Raw genomic sequence first — 24,276 nt, forward strand, 5'->3', positions numbered from 1 at the left:
TGGAGGATTTATCAGTTGCATGAATCCGTAGAGGTTGATCTTTTGCGTTAAGGCTAACTGTTATCAGAGATAGAGCCACATGAGAGTTGCATTGGATATGATGTGGTGTGGATCAGAGGCCAACTCATGGTGCTCGTGGGCATATGTGATGCGTGGTGATTGAGATCATTTGTGTGCGTGGTCAAGGAACCTGCGTGAAGCAAGATATGATGCAGCTTACTGCGTGGTCGGTCAAGGAGCCTGCGTGGTCAAGCAGCCTCTGTGTGTGGCCAAGGAGATCTGAGTGTTGCATGCTTTGCTCACTATGTGGAGGAGCAGCGTGGATTGTCCTTCCAGATTGTGCAGATATGTGGAGATATGTGTGCTTGGTGGAGATTTGTGGGTTTGAAACAATGTAAACTTTGAAACGGGAACCCATACTGTTACCCGTTTTGTAGAGATAGCAAAAAAGTGACCCAATTTCGAAAAGGGGTTATGCAAAACACACGTGTTTTTTAAAGCTTAGTTTTGGCACTATAATTTTTTTTATGTACATTGTGTTTTAGAATGGTAGTGTTTTTTATGCTGATTTAAAAATGTGGTAATTCTGCACCAGACTTTTTTTTAAAAGGTTTTTGTTTTTGTTTTTTTGTTTTTTTTTTTTTTTTTTTTTTCGGTTCTAATGTATGAAATGTAAATAATTATTTTGTAAACATAATAATTTTTGAAGTGGTCTTTTTTTTCATATTTTCTTGTTTTTATTTTAATTTTATTTTTTTTGTAGTGAGGTTTTTATTGTTTCACATATTTAAAGAAGAAGGTTGATATTTTGAATTTTCAATATCCTACATAATTATACATTGTTAATTAGTTTTTCAATCCACAAGAAATAATTGTTTCTAAAAAACAATATTTTCTAACAATTGACATAAAAGTAGTCATTTTTAACATAAATATAATTAAAAAACTACATGTTTTGATAATTTTTTGCTACAATTGACATGTGAAAATCACAATTTTTATACGAAAATTTTTAATTAAAAATAGTTAAATAATAGTTATTTTTTCTGAATTTCATTTAAAAAAAATAATAATAATCACTTTTTTTTTTCAAAAAATAATGGTTAACTTAAAAATTAATGCGAAAATCACATATTACAAATATTGAACGCATAACAACCTCAATTGAGTGTATATTCTTCTCATAAAATGTCAAAGTCAAAACATTGCAAGTATAACTACTTAATAGTTACAAAAAATGAGCTTGATTTCCAAGCATAACTTAAATTTAATCAACAATGTCACGTAATCCAAACTCTTCGTCCTCTAGAGTTTCATCATTGTTTTCTTCCTCAATATTTTCTACTTCTTTTTGTTCATTTTCGTCTTCTACTGAATCTTTCATGTCTACCAATCTCCCAATGTATGTCTTTCCAAACATCTCATGTAATGGTGGTTGAGGTTCCTTTGCCTTTTTTGCCACACATGATTCACTAAAGTCCCCTTTCTTCAACCCAATTTCTTGCATTACATCTGGAAGAAATTGAAGAGAATTAATTCATTGTTGAATGAAATTGCATTGTAATGGATCTTTTTCAATTGCAATGCAATTTCTTCCTTTTTGAAGGCAGCATGCTAGTGTTACATACCTAGTTATCAAGCACAAAAGAAATAATGAAGTAAATTAGTACAATGACATATTAATTAAAAAAATAACATATTGAAATTCAATTCTATATAATAAAACTTACCTGATCCAGAAAATAAATCCAGAACCCAATCTCCTTCATTTGAACATATGTCTATAAGATAGTTAATCAATAATTGTGGTTTTTGATAAATGTTTACTATCTCTCCTTTTGTTTCTTTGTCTTCATATGTTAGTTTTTTCACAATAGCATCATAACTCAGTATTTGGCTATGACTCTTTTCGTCCACCCGATTAAAAATCATAGACATACAACTATCATCTTTTGCCCAACTATCAATATGGATGAACTCACAATCATTTATAAATACTTGATCGTCACGGTTAAGAAGATTTGACTTTTCCCTGTAACATGAAATAGTAAAAGTTCAATCAACTTGTATGTAAATGAATTTTTCAACATTAATCAAATATACATTTTAAACGTCTTACCATTTAAGTTGTATCCTTGAATTTGTTTTCCCTTTGAAGCTTGACAATATCATTGCCAATTGTGTGTCTGAATGAAATGTCACAAATCTCCATAATGGTGATGACATGACTTCTACAAATCTCGCAACCAATTTAATAAAAGCTTGATAAGTATAAGGGTCACTATCATAGTCAATATTTGGAATATTGAAACCATGGGGAATATCTGCAATAACTAGGGCATACTCCCTTTTAGGTATGAGTTTAGCAATGTCTTCACAGTTGCCTTGTATTACTTGATATTGAACATTGTCTAGCCCATTCCAAATGAAATGAGTAAGAGTTGGATCAAGTTCAACATTCTTAACATGTTGCTTCCTTAGTCTTTCGGTCTTTATTTTTTCAATAAAAGTTCTTAAGCTAGTTGGCGCTCTATTATCATCCTTCTTCATCTTTTATAAAATAAACAAATATATGTGTAAGTTATAAATTAAAAATAGTACACAGATGAATAAAAACGAATGTGTAAATAAAGATACCTTTTTAAATGGAAGATAAAATCTTTTAATGTTGGTGTAGAACTTGAATCTAGATAGTTGCGTACGCATCATCCCAACTATCTTCATTCAACAATCTACCCATTTGTTCTTGAATTTTCATGTAAACTTTGTGACTACATAGATAAAGTAACAAAAGGTCAATATAATGATATGTATAACAAATACTACCAAGAACAACATGTTTTATTTAAAAGAAAATTATAATCTAGAAATAAATAAAATAATTCAACAAACTTACTTTTGAAATTCCTCGGACATTTCCTCCAATGATAATTCCCCTTTTTCCATCTTTCGCTTCTTGCATTGCTCTCCAAGGTGTGATAGTCATATCTTCTGGAAGCTGCTTCAAGTCAGGACCTAATTTACTGCCGCCACATATCAATGGCTTAGACTCTTTAACCTTCTGTTTTTTAATGCCAATGTTTTCCCACATGCTACAAATCTCATCAATCAAGTTCCAAACATCTCCAATTCTAAATGCCAATTGGAAAATGTTATCAACACCTCTGAATATATCACTAGGAAGGTTGCGTTTTACACCTTTTGAATTGGGTTTCTCTTCGATTTGATAACCTATTTCCATACAAAATTCCCTTCGGAAATCTGCTGTAACATTTATCCTATCCCCACCACATTTTTCTTGAAATTCACTACGAATAAATCTAACCCTTTGGATGAAAGTCATAGATATCCTATATTCATTATCTAAATTATGATCCCATGCCACTAACTTTGCTTCTGTATCTGATAAACCAACATAAATGATACATTTCATCATTTCAAAACGTGGATTATTGGGTTATTCCTCCATCAATTGTCTTTGAGCTTCTACAGAATGGTTCCCCCCAAGCACATAATAATTGTATTCAAAACATTTTGACTTATCAAATTCTTTTTTGTCGGAAACTTGAATTGGATCAACAAGAAGCACATAATTAACCACATGAGCATATGGATTATACCTCATCAATGTCTTCAAGTTGTGAACATGCAGATGGTGTGGCTTCTGACTTGATATTGACATTGTCCTTCACTTGCCTTATAGGTTTGTCTGACATTAAGCTGAAATGTACAACCACCATCAATTAAGTTTTTCTTTGTCAAATTCTGTCGAATGACATTTTGTTTTGTTTTGATAATGCCATCCTCTAAATCAGCTCCTGGTGTAATGATTTCTCTGCTTTCTTTTGAAGTTTCACTAGGTTCTCGACTGCTGGTAATGACTACTTCAAAATCTTCAACTTTACTTTTCTTCATAACATTCTCAATAGATTTATTTTTGGGCATTGTTACTTTTGGTCTTTTATGGCTCTTCTCAATTCCAATGTCATCTTCAGTAACGGCAACATATGCTTCACTGTCATTTTCAACTTCATTTCCCTCAAAAGTAACTTGTTTACCCTTGCTAGATTTATCCAGTAGAGGCCTTTTTTTCTGATCCTTTGGATGTAGTTTTGTAGCATCATCAATTACTACATTTTGCTTGTTTTCCATATGTTCTTCTAACACTGAGTAAAAACTGGTGACAACTTTCATGATATCATGCTCTATGAAATGAATGCCTCCCAACCTAATTGAACAACTTTCAACAAAATTTTGCCAAACAAAATATCATATGTCAATAAAAACAAAATTAAAAAAATATAGCAAGACACTTTCAAGAAGACAAAATACAAATATAAATGATAATACTTACGATGTTTTGTTTCATCTCATTTACAATTTGTTTACACAACTTTGTAGATACCTCTCTCGTGTCATACAATGAATATGTTAGTTGATATTTAATCCTTTCATGTGACTTGGAAGCTTTTGTAAGTATGTAAACAACTTTAGTGTCTGGTACCGAACACATATCTATGACTCTTCCCATCAGCGCAAAAATTCCATTTTCATTCGATATATCAATAAATAGATATATGTTCACACTTTGGCTTTCTCTTTCTTTCACATACCATATTCTTGATGGGAATTTGACCTCTTTTGAATTCTTCTAGTCTGAAATCGTCTTCTTATCATTTGAGGCACTTGAAAGATTTGTATCCAGGAGCTCAGGTGGAGTTCGTTCACCAATGTTTTTTGAAGATACACCTTTAAGTGTCTTCGGTCCAGATATATTCACAGAAATCTTCTTTGATGCCATTTTCCTGAAAAATAGAAACACAAGTTAGTAAACAATGAAAACATATTAACTTAAATCCACAACGAAAATATATCCTAAATTTTTAATTTGTATAATCAGATAATTGAAATCAAAAAAATATTAACACTAAGAAATGGCAGAAGCCCACTGAAACCACCCTGTCCATCCATGGAGTGGCGGGCAATTTCCCCACCCCTTACCCCGCACGCCTCCAACCACTTTTCCCCCTCAACCGACCCACACCACCCCCACCCTGCAATCGGATGGCCATCCAGCCACACCCTTACCCCCCTTCCACACCTCCCCCCTACCCCCATGCCACCCCACCCCCCAACCACTTCCCCTCCATGCCCCCTCCACCCCCTAGCCGCCCTACTGGCCCAGAACCACAATGCCACTTCACCTCCTTCCCCCTCTCCCCAACTCCCAATAGCCTACCCCTTCCCCCTAACCGAGGCACCCCTCACCGCAATCAGAGACCACCACCCAGCCCACCGTTACCCGCCCTTCCCTCTACCCCCTTAACTCCCCTTCTCCCTACCCCCTACCTCATCCCCCCCACCTGGCCCCCTACCACACTCCCCTAGGACCGACCCCTCATCCCCTCCTCCTCCCTTCCTCTCACCTCACCCCTCATTCCCTCCCTCTTCCTACTCCCCCTCCTCACTCCCCTTCCCCCCCACTACCCGCACCCACCCCTACCCCTTGTTCCCCCTCACTCTACCCCTCCCCTTCACCCCCCCCCCCTCACCCCTCACTCCTCATCCCCCTCACTCACTTTTTCCCCCCTCTACCCGAGCCCCCCCTCACCCTCACCACCTCCTCCTCCCAACCCTTCCACCCCTCTACCCTTCCCCCCCCTCTCACCCCTTGTTCCCCCTCTACCCCCCCCCCCTCACCTCACCTTTCATCCCTCCCCCTCACTCCCCTTTCCCCCCCTCTACCTAGCGCTCCCCCTCACCCCTCGTTCCCTCTCATCCACCCCACTCATTCCTCCCCCCGTCTAACCGGCTGCCCCCCTCACCCCTCGTTCCCCTTCACTCTACCCACCCGCCCTCAACCGTCCCACCTGCCACCCGTTCCGCCCCTCCCCTCCCCTCACCCCCCCTTCCCCACTCCCATCACCCCTCGACCCTTCCCCCTCACCCTACCCCTAACCGCCCCTCCTTCACCCCTCGACCACCCTACCCACCCCCTTCCTCACCCCTTTGACCCCTTCCCTAATGCCTCCCCTCACCCTACCCCTAACACCCGCTCCTCCAACCCCTCGGTCCCCCTAACCCATCGTCCCTCCCTAACCAACCCCCTCCTCGCCTCTCGCTCCCTAACCCCCTCCCCCTGTCTCACAACCCCTCGGCACCCCTTACCCCGCCCCCTCACCCTACCCCTACCCCTCCCACCTCACCCTACCCCTACCCCCCGCCCCTCACCCCCTAACCTAAACCCCCCCCTCACACCTCGCCCCCCTACCCTAACCACCCTCCTCACCCCCGCCCCCCTAACCCCTACCCTAACCCTCCCCCTAACCCCTACCCCTACCAAGCCTCACCCCTCCCCCCTACCCTAATCACCCCCCTCACACCCCCGCCCCTCACCCTCGCCCCCCCACCCTACCCCCCCCCCTCACCCCTCGACACCCCCACTTAACCCCCCTCCCCTGACCCCCCCATCCCCTCCCCCTCACCCCTCGGCCCCCTGCTAAACTCCCCCTTCAGCGCCCCCTCACCCCCCCTAAACGCCCCCCTCAAGCCCCCTAACCTCCCCCTCGGCCCCCTCGCACCCCCCTCCCTGCCTCGCCCACTCCCTCCCTCCCTCCCCCCACCCACCTCCCTCCCTCTTGCCTCCCCTGCCTACTGACCTACGCCCCCTTGGATGGCAGGCCGCCGGGGTGGCACGGGGTGGGTGGCCGCGCCCCATCCCGCGCACGCCAACGGCTCACCGGCCCGCCTGGCCTCAGGTAGGCCGGCGGGCCACCGGGGTGGCACAGGGTGGGGCTCAGGAATCGAACGGCCACCTCGGGCGGGCTTGCGGGCCACCGGGGTGGCACGGGGTGGGCAGCCGAGCCCCACCCCGTGCCACCCCGGTGGCCGTCTGATTAGCGGGAATCAGATGGCCACCCAGGGCGAGCCACCGAGGTGGCGCGAGGTGGGGCGCAGAGGAATCAAACGACCACCCCGGGCGGGCCCGGAGGCTGTCATGGTGGCACGGGGAGGGACGCGGCCGCCCTCCCCACCACCGCGGGCGGGCTAGCAGGCTGCCAGGGTGGCGTGGGGAGGGGCACGGCCACCCTCCTTGTGCCAAGGAATCGGACGACCACCCCGGGCAGGCTGGCGGGCCGTCGGGGTGGCGCAAGGCAAGGACGGGGCATGGTCGCCCTCCCACACCACCCGGCGGCCCACCGGCCCGCCCGGGGTGGCCGTCTGACTCGCCCTCCTCGCACCACCCTGGCAGCCCGCCCGGGGTGGCCGTCCGACCTGCCCTCCTCGCGGACACCCGACGACCCACTGGCCCGCCCAGGGTGGCCATCTGACCCGCCCTCCCCATGCCACCCCGGTGGTCGCCACCCGCCCGAGGTGGCCGTCCGACTCTAGGGAATCGGACGGCCACCCCAGGTGGGCCAGTGGGCCGCTGGGGGGTGGGTGGTAGTGCCCCACCTCGCCGCCAGGGTGGTGCGGGGTGGGCGGGCCGCCCAGAGTGGCCGTCTGTTGACCCCACGCCACCCCGCCGGCCCACTCGGGGTGGCCGTCCGCCCACCCCATGCCACCCCGTCGGCCCACTCGGGGTGGCCGTCCGATTCCCGAACCCCACCCCTCGCCACCTCGGCGGCCCGCTGGCGCGCTCGGGTGGTCATCCGAGGGGGCAGGGAAGGTTACGGGGAGCGGGCAGGGAGGGTTGCAGGGGTGGGTAGGGGGGCAGTTACACGGGGGGTGCCAGGGGGGTTGGTTACGGGGAGGGGGCAGGGAGGGTTACTGGGTTGGGTAGGGGGGTGGTTACAGGGAGGGGGCGGAGAGGGTTATGGAGGTTGGTAGGGGCAGTTACAGGGGGGGTGGGTGGCAGTTACGAGGAGGGTTACGGGGGTGGGTAGGGGGGCGGTTACGGGGCGGGGGGGGCAGGTGGGGGTTACGGGTTAGGGTTACTGGGGGGGGTTACGGGGGGCAGGTACAGGTTAGGGGGAGTGTTACAGGGGGGTAGGGGAGTAGGGTTATCTGGGGGGGTGGGGGGCGGTAGGGGTAGGTTTCGGGGGGGTGCCTGAGGGGTGAGGGGGCCGGGTAGGGATGAGGTGAGGGGGAGCAGTTGGAGGATTAGTGGTGGGAGGAGGCAATGGGTGTAGGGGGAGGGTTGAGGGGTTGGGGGGGGTTATGGAGGTGGCCGGGGGTGAGGTGGAGGGGGGGCGGGTTTGTGGGGGAGGGGGTAACACAGGGACGAGGGGTGAGGGGGGTTAAATGGGTAGGGTCAGTGGGTAGGCGGGGCGACCGAGGGGTGAGGAGGGGCGGGGGTAGAGAGACGGGTGAGGGTAGGTTGGACGGTGAGGGGGAGCGAAAGGAGGGGGACAAGGGAAGATGGGGTGAGGAGGAGGGGAAGGGTGAGCGGTAGGTGTAGGGGTAGGAGTGGCAGGAGGGGTGAGGGGGAGAGGTAGGGGTAGGGATGGGGGGAAACGAGGGGTGAGGTGGGCAAGCGGGGAACGAGAGTCGGGGAAACAAGGGGTGAGGTGAGGGGGAGGGGAAGGGGAGTTAGGTAGGGGGCAGGTGGGTGGCTCCAGGGGAGTGAGGTAGGGGGCCCGGGTAAGGGTGACGGGGTCATGTGGGGTAGGGAAGTGGGGAAGAAGGTGGGTTGAGGGGTGAGGGGGAAGGGGTTGCTGAGTTTGGGGAGGGGCCCCGAAGGGTGTGCAGAGGGAGCGGGTGGCTGGCCGATTGCAGGATGAGGTTACCTTGGGCCCACCATGCTCACGTCGGAAATATTTATTAATTTGGTTGACAAAAAATTTTAAGTTTATTAAAAAAAAATCTAGTGGTCGGTCGATTGCAGGATGGGGTTGCCCTGGGCCAACCATGCTCATGGCGGAAATATTTCTTAATTTGGTTGACAAAAAATTTTATGTTTAGAAAAAAAAATCTACTTCGTTAAACTAATTTAATATGAGAAATTTGAAGGAAAAAAATTTAACTGATCTTTCAATTGCAGGAAATCTTCATTGAATATGTTGTTGATCCCAATGTGGCTGCTCCACAAATTCGCTCCAAGTATTTTAACGAACCTTAGCAAACCTTGATGTAACGTGAGTAATAGTGATAATGGAATATATAGGTGAAACTATGGAGATGTTTTACTGTACGGTGAATGCGGGATTAATTAGTTTTAATAAATTTTAACATGTTAATTTTTTTATGGCGATGAATGAAAATATGATAAAGCGAACAGTATGGAATTGTTTTATAGTGCGGTGAATGTGGGATTAACTTGTTTTAGAATGTATTATAAAAAATTTAAAAAACATTCAATTGTTTAGTAAATATTATATACTTTAACTATTAAAATAATTTAGGTAGAAGTTGTAGTTTATAATTTTAACTTTAATCATTTATTTCATAAAAGAATTAAATTTACATTTTAGGAGGGAAATATTTTCGCGAAATTTTTTTGGAGGGAAAATTTCATTCTCTAAGCTATATAATATATTTAAGGGACTCTCCATTTGTATTATTCCACATCTTCTATTTGAAAGGGATGGATTGTCCTGATAGTGAAGTTTCGATTTATACAACATCAACATCTTCATCGCGTAACAACTCTATTCATATTGATGAATATAGCGGGAATTCTTCCACTATGAATAGAAAGTCAATTCTTCCACTTAGTCCTGATCCTAAGGACTATGAGAGCAGCATTGATGAAAGAGGGGATGGAGAATTTCAAATAAATAAAGAGTCATAGATTCCACTTAGTCCGAATTCGAAGGACTATGAAAGCAGTAGTGATGATGAGCTTGATGACAAATTTCAAAAGAATTGAGTCTCACGGTGTCCACTTAGTTCTAATTCTATGGACTATGAAAGCAGCAGTGATGAAGAGCAAGATGGTGAAGTTGAAAAGAATGGAGTGTCACGGTGTCCACTCAGTCCTAATTCTAAGGACTATGAGAGTAGCAGTGATGAAGAGCGTGATAACGAATTTGAAAAGAATGGAGTGTCAAAGTGTCCACTTAGTCCTAATTCTAAGGAGTATGAGAGCAGCAACGATGAAGTGTATGATGATGAATTTCAAAAGTATGGAGTGTCATGGTGTATAGTTAGTCCTAATTCTAAGGACTATGAGAGCAGCTTTGATGAAGAGCGGGATGAGGAATTTCAAAAGTATGGAATGCCACGGTGTCAGGTTAGTCCTAATTCTAAGGACTATGAAAGCAGCTTTGATAAAGAGCGGGATGATGAATTTCAAAAGTATGGAGTGCCACAGTGTCTAGTTAGTCCTAATTCTAAGGACTATGACAGTAGCAGTGATGAAGAGCGAGATGATGAATTTCAAAATAATGGAGCGTCATGGTGTCCACTTAGTCCTAATTCTAAGGACTATGAGAGCAACAGTGATGAAGAGCGCGATGATGAATTTCAAAAGAATGGAGTGTCACAATGTCCTCTTAGTCCTAATTCTAAGGACTATGAGAGCAGCAGTGATGAAGGACATGATGATGCACTTAGGCCTAATTCTAATGAGTATAAAGGTAGCAGTGATGAAGGACAAGATGATACACTTAGTCCTAATTCTATGGACTATGAGAGCAGCACCAAAAATGCACATGAGGAAGAATATCCAATAAACATCGAGTCAAAATTTCCATTGAGTTCGAATTCTATGGACTATGACAGTAGCACTGAAGAAGGGGAAGATGAAGAATATCCTCTAAGTCAGTATTTGAAAAGCACAGTTGATCATAGTGTGGATAACATTCCTCTTAATGATGATAAAAATCCTTATACAAATGATGATCTAATGATGGAGATGTTGCCAAGAAATATTGTATCGAGGAGTAGGAGTAGACCTTTTCGCATCAATGCAAGATGTTCTACTTATAAAAGTGGTAGAGCAGAATATCTAACGAGAAGAAGTTCTATCAGCGCACTCATTTCAAGTGAATGTTGCCAAAAAGATTGCTTGAAACATATGGATTTAAAATTTTCATTAGAGAGTAGGAAGAGATATTTGTCAATGAATAAAAGCATGCAAAATTCATATTTAGTTGGGTGCATGCAATCTACATTCTCAGGTTATGATTATCATATTAAGACTTTATTTATCTGTAGAAAAGCTTTCAAAATGTTTCATTCGATTGGGAATTTTCGTCTCTCGAGAATTCAAGAAAATTTGGAAAAGGATCCCACATTTTATTTTGAAGTACACCATAAAAGACAGTTTGGGCCATTATCAAACACTGCAATGTCATGGATGAAAGATTTCTTTTTAAAGCATGGAGAGTGTATGCCAAATAGAGAGACAATACATATTCCAGGTAATTTTTCGAGACGCGAAATCTACAACTCATATAAAGAATATGCAGAAGGTGTTGAGGGACATGGCCAGTTTATTACATAGCAATATTTTGTGAAGATATGGAAAAAGAATTCAACAATGTCTGTATTCCTAAGAAGGCAAGGATGGGGATTTGCAGTACATGTGCTTCTCTTAAATAAAAAAGGGACAAATGTGAAGGGTCAGAAAGAGGTAGGAATTCATAGCTTTAACTTTTAAGATTGTATATTCATCAAGTATGAAAACATATTTCTTAATGGCTTTCTTTTATGTTGTGTAGATTCAATTGTCAAATAACTTCAGGAGCATCGCGAACAACAAACAAATGAACGAAAAAAGTTGTACAAGCATCGAAAGAAGTATTATGATAATCTGAATAAATATTTGGGTTTGATAATTGATGGTATGGACCAGAAGAAAACACTTTTACCACATTTTGTTCGCACACTCAAAAATTTGCAGGAGGAAAATTTTATTCAATATCACTTGGTCGGTTGTATGGTCTTCAATGGGAAAATGTTGCCAAAGGTGTACTTCACAACTCCAAATATTAATAATGATGCAAATCTGACCATAACCATAATTCATGATGTGCTTTCTCATTGGTCTGGTAATCTTCCTAAAGTTTTGTATCTACAATTGGACAACACTTGCCGTGAAAACAAAAATTAGGTTGTTTTTGGATATCTAAACATGCTTGTTGAATTGAGAATTTTTCAGAAGGTAAAGGTTGGTTTCCTTCTTGTTTGGCACACTCATGACCATATTGATCAGATGTTCAGTCGTTTTTCAGTCACATTGAGGAGGAAGGAAGCTGGGAGCTTGCCATCATTAATTGAATGCATTAAGAAATCATACATGCGAGAGCCTACTTTTGATGCGTTGGAAGAAACTGTTGACATGTGAAGGTTTATTATGGGTTCATATGGTGAGGGGAAATGAATTGAACAACTTAATGACATTAGCTTCCAACATCAATTTCGTATCAAACAAATTGATGGGAAAACACTAATGTGGGGCAAGAAGTATTCAACTACTACAGAATGGGCATCGTCATTAGGTTTGCAATTTTTGAAGTTCATTCCAGATCATCCAATATTTGCATCAAAAATATTGTTATTACAATCAGTTGGTGAAGTTCGTAATGCACGCCAAAAAAAGAGATATAAATTATTCTGATTGCCTAGAAGAAATTAAAAAATGTATTAGATATACATATGAGTACCTTGACATTGCTGATTCAGTTTGGTGGGAGTCATTTTTCAATAATCAAAGTGATATCATTTCAACAAGAACAAATGAATATATACCTTTGAAAAATCCATTTATTTGGCCACAAAATGTGTCGAATGCACATGAGGAAATAAACATTGCTAAACAGCAACAATCTCAAGGTATCATTAATTCTTCACAGGCAGAGGAAATAGAGATGTATATTGGTTCCAGAAGATCTTGTGCACAACGTGAAGCCATGGAAGACCTTTACAGGGGTTCAGTACAGGATATTAAGGAGGGTTGCATGATCACAGTGCTAGCATATGGAGATCTCAATGGCTATCCATTTTGGGTTGCTAAAGTTATAAAGGTCTTTACAGAAAATGAGGATGTTACAAGTGTTGAAGTACATTGGTATGCCACAAATACACACCCATTCAATGGTGTGTATAAGCCAGAGATGGTAGTTGACAAAAAAATGGCGGAAAGATAAAAAGAAAGGGTACGAATATAAATCGTCACTGCACAGACATATTGAAATTGGAGGATGTTGACATACTTGTTTATGACTTCAATTTAACAAACAGGGTAACTCTTCGCTTCAAGACGATAGAGATTCTGAAAAGGTCGTTACCAGAAGGAATAATATGGAGATGGGAGTCTGCTGAAACCAGTCGTAGATCTAGAAGAATTTTGAAACCTGAAATGATGGGCATGCATGTGGACTCAGATGGGGCACTAGGTTATGAAAGAGAAGAATATGGAACATCTTCATCAACATCCAGTCACTCATCTGAAGATGTGAATTCTGATGGCGTGAAAGAAAATATTAGTGATTTTGAATAATTTTTTAATACAGTTTATCTAATTGATGTATGCATCGTCTCTTGAAATAAAATTTTTGATTTCCATATGGTGTTCAATAAGAAGTTATGAGTCATTTTTATGTTGTTAGATCATTTTACTAGCATTTTTTTTTAGATTTTAAAGATTGACCCTAAAAAAAAATCATCGTTGCAGTATAATCACTTTTCCATTTTCAAGCTATATTTTGCACAAAAAATTTGTTTTCACTACCATTTTTAAAACATGTTCAAAATTGTCCCTAAAAAAAAAACCATCGTTCCAGTATACACACTTTTCATTTTTAGCACTGTTTTTGATGTTTTGTTGGCCTTTTTTTGCTAGAGTTCCCGTTTTGAGTTTATAGTTCCCGTTTCAAATTTTACATTGTTTTGAGGTAACATGGTGACTGAGCTACGTGCTTGCTGGATTGGTATGAGGCTACTGTGGAAGCTTTTGTTACTACAAAATTTTAGATCGAAGTGTGCATCGGTGGAGATCGCACCTGTGTGGCCTATTCACGGATTGTAGACTGACTTGCATTGAAAGCGGATCGTGGTTTCCAGATTGCACCTGAATCTAAGTGGTTGTGTGGAGTCTGTCCCTGTGGCATGGTGGATCATGGAGCCAAATCGAGCATTGTTGTTGTTGTCACTAGAGAATATTTGTATCATTCCATTAGTCACGACTAGAGTGTTTCTCTGTCTCACTGAATTGTGAGCATTTCTCTGTGTTGTGGAGTGTAAGCATGGATCGACGTGGATCTACGTAGTGGAAGCATGGAGTTTGATTTGCTATTTGAAATTGGTCCATTGACTATTGGAGGCTAATATTAGAAAGTTGAATTCAACTATTATATCTCGATTTTCTTTCAGTGAAAGGATTCTTATATCTTTGTTGAAGTGCAGATGATTTCGTGACCCATCTATCTTGGTTCGTGGAATATTAAAGAGAGAATTTGCAGTAGCTGTTGGCGCACATGGTCGAATTGCTGGAGTCTTCTATTTAAACGGTCCATCATTCGATCTTTGGAAAGGTATCTGAGCACATTCTGGTTTTGTTTCTCGAGAATTGCTACTGAGCTCTCACATTGGCTTGGTGGTATTCCTATAGCCTAAAAGACTTAAATTTTGTTGACCGCCATTAAAATAGTGTGTGAGCCACTGACTGGTGTGGTGAGCTCTTATAACCACTATGAATTTGATCTGTCATCATTCATGAAATGTTGTGAGGAATTGATCATTTGCAAGAACCACTTGGCCTTCCAAGTCGATGTTGTCATTGTCATTAGGGCCTTGTTGATTGTGGTGATTAGTTTTCTGGTGGTCGAGAGGGTTGTGGGTGCTAGCGAGCCTAACGTCATCTCCATCCTCATTTTCATCTCCTTCGTTGCAGTTGTGCATGTGAACATCATCTTGTTCTTCATCCTGCTTCGACTCCTTATGGGATTCGATCTCTCGACCGACATAGTTGTTACAAGCAAGGGATCAGAGGCTTGTGAGCCATCTACCAAATGAGGCTTGACCACATGAAATTTTTCAGAGGCGTTGAATTGGTGATGTTGCTGGTTATTGAAGTTTTTTAGAGGCATTGAAGCCATTGGCAAGAGGTAGAGACCCTTGTGGACGCAATTTGAAGCTCTGCTACACAAAAGCATAGTTGGAGCGATGTTGGGAACAAATCTATGACCATGACCAAATCTGTATAACCATGGGAATGAGAATGTGGAGCAACAATTTTAATCTAGTTTAGGAGAAGGAAGACTCTCTGGTTTAGTAAATTAAAATGACATCAGATTTTTTTTTTCCTAACTTTGTGGCTCTATGCCTGGTTTTGTCGAGGGTAGTCGAACCTACGGCAGCATCATCATGTTTTGTTTTCACTTGCTCAATCAACATTGTGTTCATTTTCACAGAGTCAACAGTGAGACGTGGTGTGGTCCCTACTATTTGCGGAGTTGGTGTAGAAAGGAGTGGGCTAGTGGTGCATCGTGGAGAGTGTTTGTGAGGCTTGAGATGATGTGCACTTGGAGAAGATTTATCTTCTTTGGATAAGAACAAATGGTGCCTCTAACTAACCTGCGCACTTTAGAAAAGAGTTGTCTGCTCTGAGGAACAGTCGATTGTTGTGTGTCCCCTGTAGACTGAGTATAACATCTTTATGTGAATGTTGCCTCACCATTTCCTTGATTGAAGTCTTAGGCGTGAAGTGAAGCTGAGTTTTCTCTTGGAGAAACACAAGGACATGTGTGTTTGATGTTTCTCTGGCATACTACAATGATCCCATATTCGAATGAAGTGATGGGTCAACAAAGTAGACTAAAACATTCTCAAAGAAAACTGAAACATATAAGGAGAAAGCATCAAGGGACATATGAAATACATTGTTTGCTGAATTTGGTGAAGAGTTCCTAGTCGACATTGAAGGACTTATAGCTGATCAAGTCAAGGATCATGATGCAAATCTAGAATTTGATGAAATCGTTAAGAGGTTAATACTAGATCTGCCCTCTTTTTCAAGTATGAATTATGAAAGTTGGGCAACTAAAATGAAAACATTATGGAAGGTCAATTTATTGAATTATGTTGAAGATGCTATCAATTTAAACTATGATAGTGGAGATGCATCGACACTACGTCTTATAATATCCGTATTAGATGAAAACATCATGTTCAACATACTACATGAATATGGTAAGATTCAAAATGCAAAAGTTTTGTGGGATATTTTAGAAATGAAGTACTGTTTGAATGAGGGCAAAGATGATGAAGGTATTCCTCTTTAAAATGATGATTTTGTTTTCAATCCAATAACTGATTGTGAAACTGAACATGTCAACATTGAAGATGCAATGATGGGTGATGAGTGTGTGCCTGCAATTGACATTAAAACATGTGATGATGAAGATACACAATTATTGTATAATATGAAATTTTTTATGAAGAAAGCTTCCCTGATGTAGAGACCTACGAAGTCAAATTTGATGAGATCTATGCATCTGATGACGAGTGGATCAATCTGATGCATGAAAAGCATCTTATTGATGAGTTGTTGTTAATTAGTGAGAAGAAAATCCTATCTCCATATACAAATGAAATCCAGGATAACATGTTTGTAGAAACAGAATTGTGTAAAGAGGTTGAAGGCATTAATCAACAAACTATGTCAACGGAGAGAGATGGAGAAGTCAAAGCTCTCTTGAAGGAGCAAGAAGACAAGAGCCAATATGAATCTAACATTGTTTTTAAGTGTGCAGATATTGGCATTCAAGAAGAAACAATTGAAAAGTCCCAAGAACCTGCAACATTGAATGTTAGCCTACAATCAAGATCAAGAAAGAGGAGGATAAGAGTTCAAGCGTTCTGCCTTTGGGGTAGAAAACGTAAAAAGGAGGAGAAGCTCCATCACTACCTTATGGCAAGAAAAGTGAAGATGAAACTTCACTGATGAATGAACAAGCATGGACTCTCAAGCAAGAAGACAAAAATGAAAGCTCAGTTACCAAGTTTTTAATGTACTATTGTAAGCCTAGCTGAGACTAGACTAGCAGGTGTATGCTATTTTTCCAAGCACCCTTTGTCCATTAAGGGGGAGTGTTAGAATTAATGGAGAAAGTTAGTCTTTTCCTAGATTTGGTTGTTTGTTGTTGTAGGATAGGATTGAGACCCTTTGATTAGGTCTAAGATCCTATTATTTAGGGAGTGGTTCAAGCCACCATGTTTATGTGCTACTTTATATGTAATGGGATTTTGTGTGAATGGATGTAGAGCGTTCTACCAGAGGCAGTCTCCAGGTGTAGTCTCTCACCAGAGAGCTGCCTAGTTTGACAATAAGTATTTTTATGAGCACTACTAATTAACCACTGGAGCCGAAATAGAGACTCTCCATACCTGAATACGTTGAACACACCAGAGAATGCATCTCCACAAGCAATGGAAGCCTCCCTCTTCCCTGCACATGACACACTTCCCAACACCGAGAGGGTGTTGTTGCTATACTTGCCTCTGGAGAAAACAAAGTGTCATCTCCATCAACATATAAGCCTCCTCTTAGCTCAGAAAGATTCATTAAGTAATCCTTCCTTCACGTTCATGTCAGCTTCACCACGTTCACCATGAACTAATTGTATCCCTTGGTTGCTCCATCATTCAAATTCATGTCAAGTTCTCCACGAATTGATCGTATCCCTTCACTCCTCCATCAAGTGATCGTAACCATTCGTTGCTCCACTCTGAGGGAGTCAAACAACACCAACACACATGTGGCTCCATCACTCCCAGTGCAAATGCACAAACAGGACCAAAAGCACACAAATGATGATAATAAATAGGGCTCTTCGATCCTCAGTTCTAATCTGGGATTGACACATGAAAACTTCTCTCAACAGTCACAAATGCACAAAAAAAAGATCCAACACTATGTGGATTTTCCTCTACACCTTCCACCAAATCAAGCTCACTGGTAATGATTGTAAATTCTCTCAGGAAATGGCATGAAATGGAGAACAATAGATGAAAAAAAATCTGTGCTTACAACCTTGATTACTGCTCTTCTCACAATGCCGAAGTCAAAATGCAAAATGTGCAGAAATGGAGTTTTATCTCCACAACGTTGTGTCATTGATACACTACTCAATGTCTCCATTTCATACTTCCTCATGTGATGACTCTTACACTAGTAGATCAGATGCTGCTATCAGGATAAACAACGAATGCAATGCTTTTAACCTGAAGGCTCTTCCGTATTCCGCTCCAATAGACTTACACACACTAAATTAGTGCACAAAAGAAAATGAACATATCTATAGATTAAAAAAAAAAACACACAAACATACATCTAAAGTAATTTATATACAGAGAATCAAATCTCAGATATCTTCCATCCTCCCGAGCTCTCCCTTGAGGGAGTCAGGCCCATATGGGCTCTAATACCAACAAGAAAATTGAAGGAGCAGTCATTGTACAGATACCAACATAGATCCATTTTAAACACCGATCTAACATGAACCTAGAAGGATCCAATTTCTTCAAGTGCAAATTTTTTTATGAGTCGACATTATTTAAATGTTTTGTATATTTATTTAATTTTTAGATTTTTTAGATTTTTTATTTTGACCGAGATGAACAAAAATTCAACTTTGATGGGCTGCGCCTATCGGCTCAATGACTTACAAAACTATTTGTATTCTTCACACTAAAGAAAAATTACGAGCCACATAAATAGTGGTCATGAGATCCAATAATTTCTAAGACTAGAGAATATTGTTGAGAAAATCCCTCAACACACTCTAACCACTAACAAACAAAATATGCCTAGCATTATTCCAAGTATCAATAACACATGCCCAAAAACATCTCTCATTTGACAATCAAAACATAATATATATATATATATATATATATAATATATATATATATATTATATATATATATTATTTTATTATTTTTTTTTGCACCTAGAAACCCTCTAGAGTCCATTATGGAAGAGATGTAATGTTCTGCTATGTTATGTCATTTTACCTAAACATTTTGACTCTGTGAAATTACATAAAAAAAAATTAAAATAATAAATAAAATAAAATTTTAATTAAAATATTTTGAGTTTGTGAAATTACATAATAAAATAAAAATTAATCAAAGTAATGTGAGATCTATGAAAACTAAGAGATCCAAGGTTCAAATCCACCAATTGTGACCGAGTCTATCTAGAGGAGGGCACGTTGTACACTCAGATGTTTACTAGTAGCTATGTGTCAAGGGGGCTTCTCGGTTCCTTAACTCCCCATCTATCAAGTTCCAAGAGGGATCAAATCTCTTGAGGTGCAAACATTTTCTCAAGTTTTGCACTCAAAAGAGAGGGCTCCCAAGTTTTGCACTCAAAAGAGAGGGCTCCGAGAGGGATCAAATCTCTTGAGTTGCAAATATTTTCTCAAGTTTTGCACTCAAAAGAGAGACTTGCACTTCCAAAGATTTAACCTCATCCATAATTAAGATAAAAAATATTAATAAAGATTTATCTCAAATAACTTTTTAAACAAAATATATTTTAATTCATATATTATTTTTTTTATAATTTTATTAATAATAATTATAATTTAAGTATTTAAAAAAAAAAAATTAATGTATGAAATGGATAATAACTTAATCCGACAAAGTGTTTGGTTAGAAAACACTATCGTGTAAAGGTTATTGATTTCAAAAAAATTCAACGATTATCGTTTTGAAATTTTGTGGATAATAAGGACTCTTATAGAATCTGTGAGTATGAAAAAATCATAACTACCCAAACCATAAGTTAATAATAAACTTACATTAATAAACTTAAAAAAATATAATTATTTTTATACCTCGCCCTTGTTACCAACAATCTAATTTATATAACTACACTCATTAATTATTTAATTAAATAAAACTGTTTTAGATGGGATAATGAAGTTATGCAGTAGTCAGCAAAATAAGTGCCCGTCCTAATCGCATCTTGACTCGTACGAGATAAATATCTCCACTTTCGCCCACCATGAATATGATAATAATTTAGTGGTTGGAGTGAATTGGATCTATAATTATATCTTTGCAAATTCCATTGCACCTAAAAACCATACTGTGTTCGGAGTGGGGAGTGGGGGGTGATCAAGAATCCATTCTGTGTGGATTGACATCAAAACAATGACGATGGGAAGCGATGCAGAGTCTGGTGGATTGAGAAATGGAAAAGATGATATGGGATCAAAGGATCATCTTGATGCAGGAGCTGTATTTGTCCTGGAGTCCAAAGGTCTATTTTCTAGTTTTCTGGGTATATATGATCTCCATGGCTGAAAACACTAAATAACAATTTATGTTTTATGTTTATTATGCAGGGAACTGGTTACACGCCGGTTACCATTTGACTACATCGATAGTAGCACCGGCCCTGCTGAGTCTGCCATTTGCATTTGCGGCGTTAGGATGGTTTGCGGGGATTTTGTTTCTCATTGTTGGAGCCGCCGTCACATTTTATTCATACAATCTCCTATCCTTGGTGTTGGAGCGCCTGGAATTGGAAGGCAATCGCCACCTCCGTTTTAGAGACATGGCCAGAGACATTCTAGGTTTATTATTTATTGACCATCATAGCCCTTTTCTAACTTGTTAGAACCCTCGAATAGAACTTTTATCTATTAAATAGACGATGCGTTTCTTCTTTGGCATAGGACCCAGATGGGCTCGTTTGACAGTGGCGCCGATTCAATTCGCAGTTTGCTTGGGTTCTGTCATTGGCTCCATTCTATTTGGGGGTCAGAGCTTGAAGGTTTTTCTCTTCATCCTACCTTGAAGATATTAATTTCGGCTAAATTAAAAGTCCCCTTGATCCTCCGTTGATGATAACGTATATAGTCCCCTGCTCATGTGGCAGTTTTGGTGGATTTCCATAAACTTCATGAATTTCAATTCAGGAACTGTATAAAATATTGGATATTCTTATCAGAATCGAAGGAATCCGTAAAATTAATAATCACGGCTAACTGTTTTGCATAATCGTGAATGTTTGCAGTTCATTTACTTGGTTTATCATCCAAACGGAGCCATGAAGCTGTATGAATTCATCATCTTATTCGGGATTGCAATGCTATTCTTGTCCCAGATACCATCTTTTCATTCTCTTCGCCACATTAACTTGCTTTCCTTGATTTTGAGCTTGGTATATAGCTTATGCGTGGTTGGTGGATCGATTCATGCAGGTTTGTTGTTAATGACCCGTTTGCAGATAAGATTACAACCGAGAGCCAAATTTTAAATATGTCACCTCGCGATTGAATAGTCCTACATGAATTGGTTGTTTCAGGGCATTCAAAACTGAAGGCAGAAAAGGATTATTCTTTCACTGGAAGCAGTGCCAGCAAGGTCTTTGGAGCCTTCAATTCTGTAGCAATTATTGCAACAACATATGGCAATGGGATTATTCCAGAGATCCAGGTCTGCTACACCCATTTCTGATACACTATTCAGATTCATGACCTGACCTGGGATGAGGGTTTTTTTGGTTTGTTTTTCTTTTTAATAATTTATACAGTTGCCTACAGAAACAAAGGTAAAATATAGCTACTGCAAATAAACAGAGTATTGTTGGGACAGTTTGGTGTCACTACCAATGAATTTGTTAAAATTGTGGCAGGGAGTAAGATAGAATTTTTATTAATTAAATATCTTAGAGGCATTAGCAGCTTACGCGTAACGGCCCGGGCTATACCCAGACGGCCAAAGTAGAGGTTTCAGAGGAACTTGAGTTATTAGATTACCAAACAGACTCAGACCAATATGATTGGTAGTTTCTATTAAATGAAGCATGAATATATGCATCTCCTTGGTTGCAAGAGAAGCTAAGCAATAATGTAAGACATCATCCATTCCTGCAATATGGTTGGCACTGATTCCATGGGTATATAATGTTTTGCAGGCAACACTAGCCCCTCCTGTTTCTGGCAAAATGTTCAAAGGCTTGTGCATATGCTACACAGTGGTGGTATCAACATTTTTCTCGGTGGCGGTATCGGGCTACTGGGCATTCGGCAACCGGGCAGCAGGCAACATATTCAACAGCTTTGCTCCGGCTGGAGAGCCCTCTCTTGTGCCTAATTGGCTTCTCTTCACAGCCAACATTTGCGTACTCCTCCAATTATTCGCAGTCGCCTTGGTATATAAACATTATATCCATTACTTTACATGTTCAATCAAAATTCAATAACAGAAAAAGGATATGTTCATCCATATTTGGCATTTTAATAGTGAAGGGAAGCCGTGTTTCAGATATATTCACAGCCCTCTTTTGAGGTTTTGGAGGGGAAATCGGGAGATGCGAGCAATGGAAGATTTTCTCCACGCAATCTGCTACCAAGACTGTTGTTACGGTCAGTATACGTAAGCGTGGCTACTTTGATTGCAGCGATGCTACCATTCTGTGCGGATATACTTGCTGTGATTGGAGCATTTGGGTTCATGCCTCTTGACTTTGTTTTTCCTGTAGTCTTTTACGGCATAAAGTTTAAGCCTTCAAAGAGGAGTTTGATATTCTGGATCAACACCCTCATAGCTGTTGTTTTTTCAATCTTGGGATTGTTGGGCTGCATTGCAGCGATTCGCCAAATTTCTGTCGATGCGAACAGTTACAAACTATTCGCCAACTTATGAATTTGTACATTCATCCATGGCAGTAATGCTTTTCACCTATTTTATCTTACCTCCTTCGGTCAATCCATCTGAAGGGTAAGTTTGTTTTGTTTTTTGGTTTCCAAAGCTGGACAGTATGTTTTTAACCAACTTCGGGTCAATCCATCCGGACTACCGGTGAGCCTAACCCATTTGATCAAAATAGTTTACTATTATCGCAACTATAAATTAAATCGCTGGCCAATATTTTGCCATTAAATCAAATGGTTTTATATATATATATATAAAAAGTTAAAAATATATAACTATCTAAATTTTAGATCTTTGAATTTAGAGGTTTGGTTTATCTTCTAGACAAGATGAAGAACCAGATCATGGCATTACATTAAATAGATAAAAAGAAATGTTTTCTAGCCTTTATAATATAACTAGTTTTGACTCTAATAATAATAATATTATTATTATTATTATTATTATTATTATAAAAAAGTTAATATAAGTTAAACATGTATATATTTAAAAAAACATCTATGAAGATTTACTACATTTTATGATGACTGTAAATAAACTTTGTTAAATTATAACTCATTTCATATGACACTTATTCATATGACATTTTTTTAATTAATCAATTTAATTAAAAGAGAAAAAAAATGTATAAATACTTTGGAGATAAATCTCAACCTTTGATTTGTGTACACAAATAAGAATATTATCGAATATGGAGCTTAAATTTTTAGCATCTATCTAATAATTATTGATAATTAAATTAAAATCTTGAAAGCCCAATCCCAAAATATACAAGCATATCCACATAATTATTTTGTGGGTCATTGTGACAATCCCACTAACTCAATCCCTCTTATCTAGGTGACACATGGCAAGTTTAATGATTCCCTTGATTTATAAAAAACAAAAAAAAAACTTAAATGTCTCTTTTTAACTTAAGTCTATGTTTATTTTGGAATAGTGTTTTATAAATTTTTATTTAATTATCTATTTATTAGATTGGTGATAGAGATTATTTAATTGAACTCTTATGTCTTATTGTTAATTTGCTATGTTTTTTTTGTTCTATATTTTTTAAAATGTATATATATTTAACTCATATACTAACACAATCTTATAAATTAAATGTGTGATAAAATCTAATAGACAGTAAAACACTTATTTTTGATACATCTCATATTGTCAAAATTTAAAAAATCTTAAATAATTAAATTAGAAATATATTTTAAATTATTTTTATTATTATTAATTATAAAAACATATTTGACTTAAACATATATACATTTAAAAAACATGTAATAAAATTATCAACATGAACATTTTACCATGGAGATTTTTAATTTATAAATAGGCTTCGTCACAAAATACCATTGACTAATATCATGACCTACTAAGAAGATTGCATGCCTAAAAAAGCATAACTCATGTTCATAACTACTTAATCACTTTAATTAAAAGAGAAAAATTACTATAACCACTTTTAAGATAAATCTCAATCTTTGATATATAACTACTACTAAGAATATTCTAAAATATTCCTTGGAGGTATCATCCATCTAATAATTCTTGATAATTAAATTAAAATTAGGAGTTGCCTTTGGTGAGACTTTTTGGAAGCTTTTCCGGTGGGTTTTTCCAGTCAAATTTCTCTAAAATCTGGCAGCAATTTATTGAAATCGCAAGTTTGATAGCTAATTTTTGCACAATCAAAGCGTCCTAGAGGTTTTTTAGGGTGTT

At 39.8% G+C, this 24,276-nt stretch overlaps 1 protein-coding gene across 1 annotated transcript; it reads left to right on the forward strand.

Moving 5' to 3' along the window:
• The first annotated feature begins 19,928 nt into the window (after positions 1–19,928).
• LOC149142026 (GABA transporter 1-like) lies at positions 19,929–22,568 on the forward strand. Its single transcript, XM_089446940.1, has 7 exons — positions 19,929–20,158; positions 20,244–20,474; positions 20,577–20,674; positions 20,918–21,104; positions 21,209–21,339; positions 21,821–22,057; positions 22,171–22,568. Exons 1-7 carry the CDS (start codon positions 20,050–20,052, stop codon positions 22,549–22,551), a joined length of 1,374 nt encoding a protein of 457 aa, XP_089303066.1. The 5' UTR covers positions 19,929–20,049; the 3' UTR covers positions 22,552–22,568.
• Positions 22,569–24,276: the final 1,708 nt, after the last annotated feature.

This window comes from Pinus tabuliformis, chromosome X, assembly GCF_031772625.1.
Source record: "Pinus tabuliformis cultivar Carrire ecotype Pingquan chromosome X, CPIR1, whole genome shotgun sequence".
NCBI classification, from domain to species: domain Eukaryota; kingdom Viridiplantae; phylum Streptophyta; class Pinopsida; order Pinales; family Pinaceae; genus Pinus; species Pinus tabuliformis.

Bases quoted from the DNA above. Each gene is read 5' to 3' on its own strand.
- LOC149142026 (XM_089446940.1), top strand. From the start codon at position 20,050: ATGACGATGGGAAGCGATGCAGAGTCTGGTGGATTGAGAAATGGAAAA. The intron at 20,475-20,576 runs GTTTATTATTTA...TCTTTGGCATAG, and splicing joins CATGGCCAGAGACATTCTAG to GACCCAGATGGGCTCGTTTG. The intron at 20,675-20,917 runs GTTTTTCTCTTC...GAATGTTTGCAG, and splicing joins TTGGGGGTCAGAGCTTGAAG to TTCATTTACTTGGTTTATCA.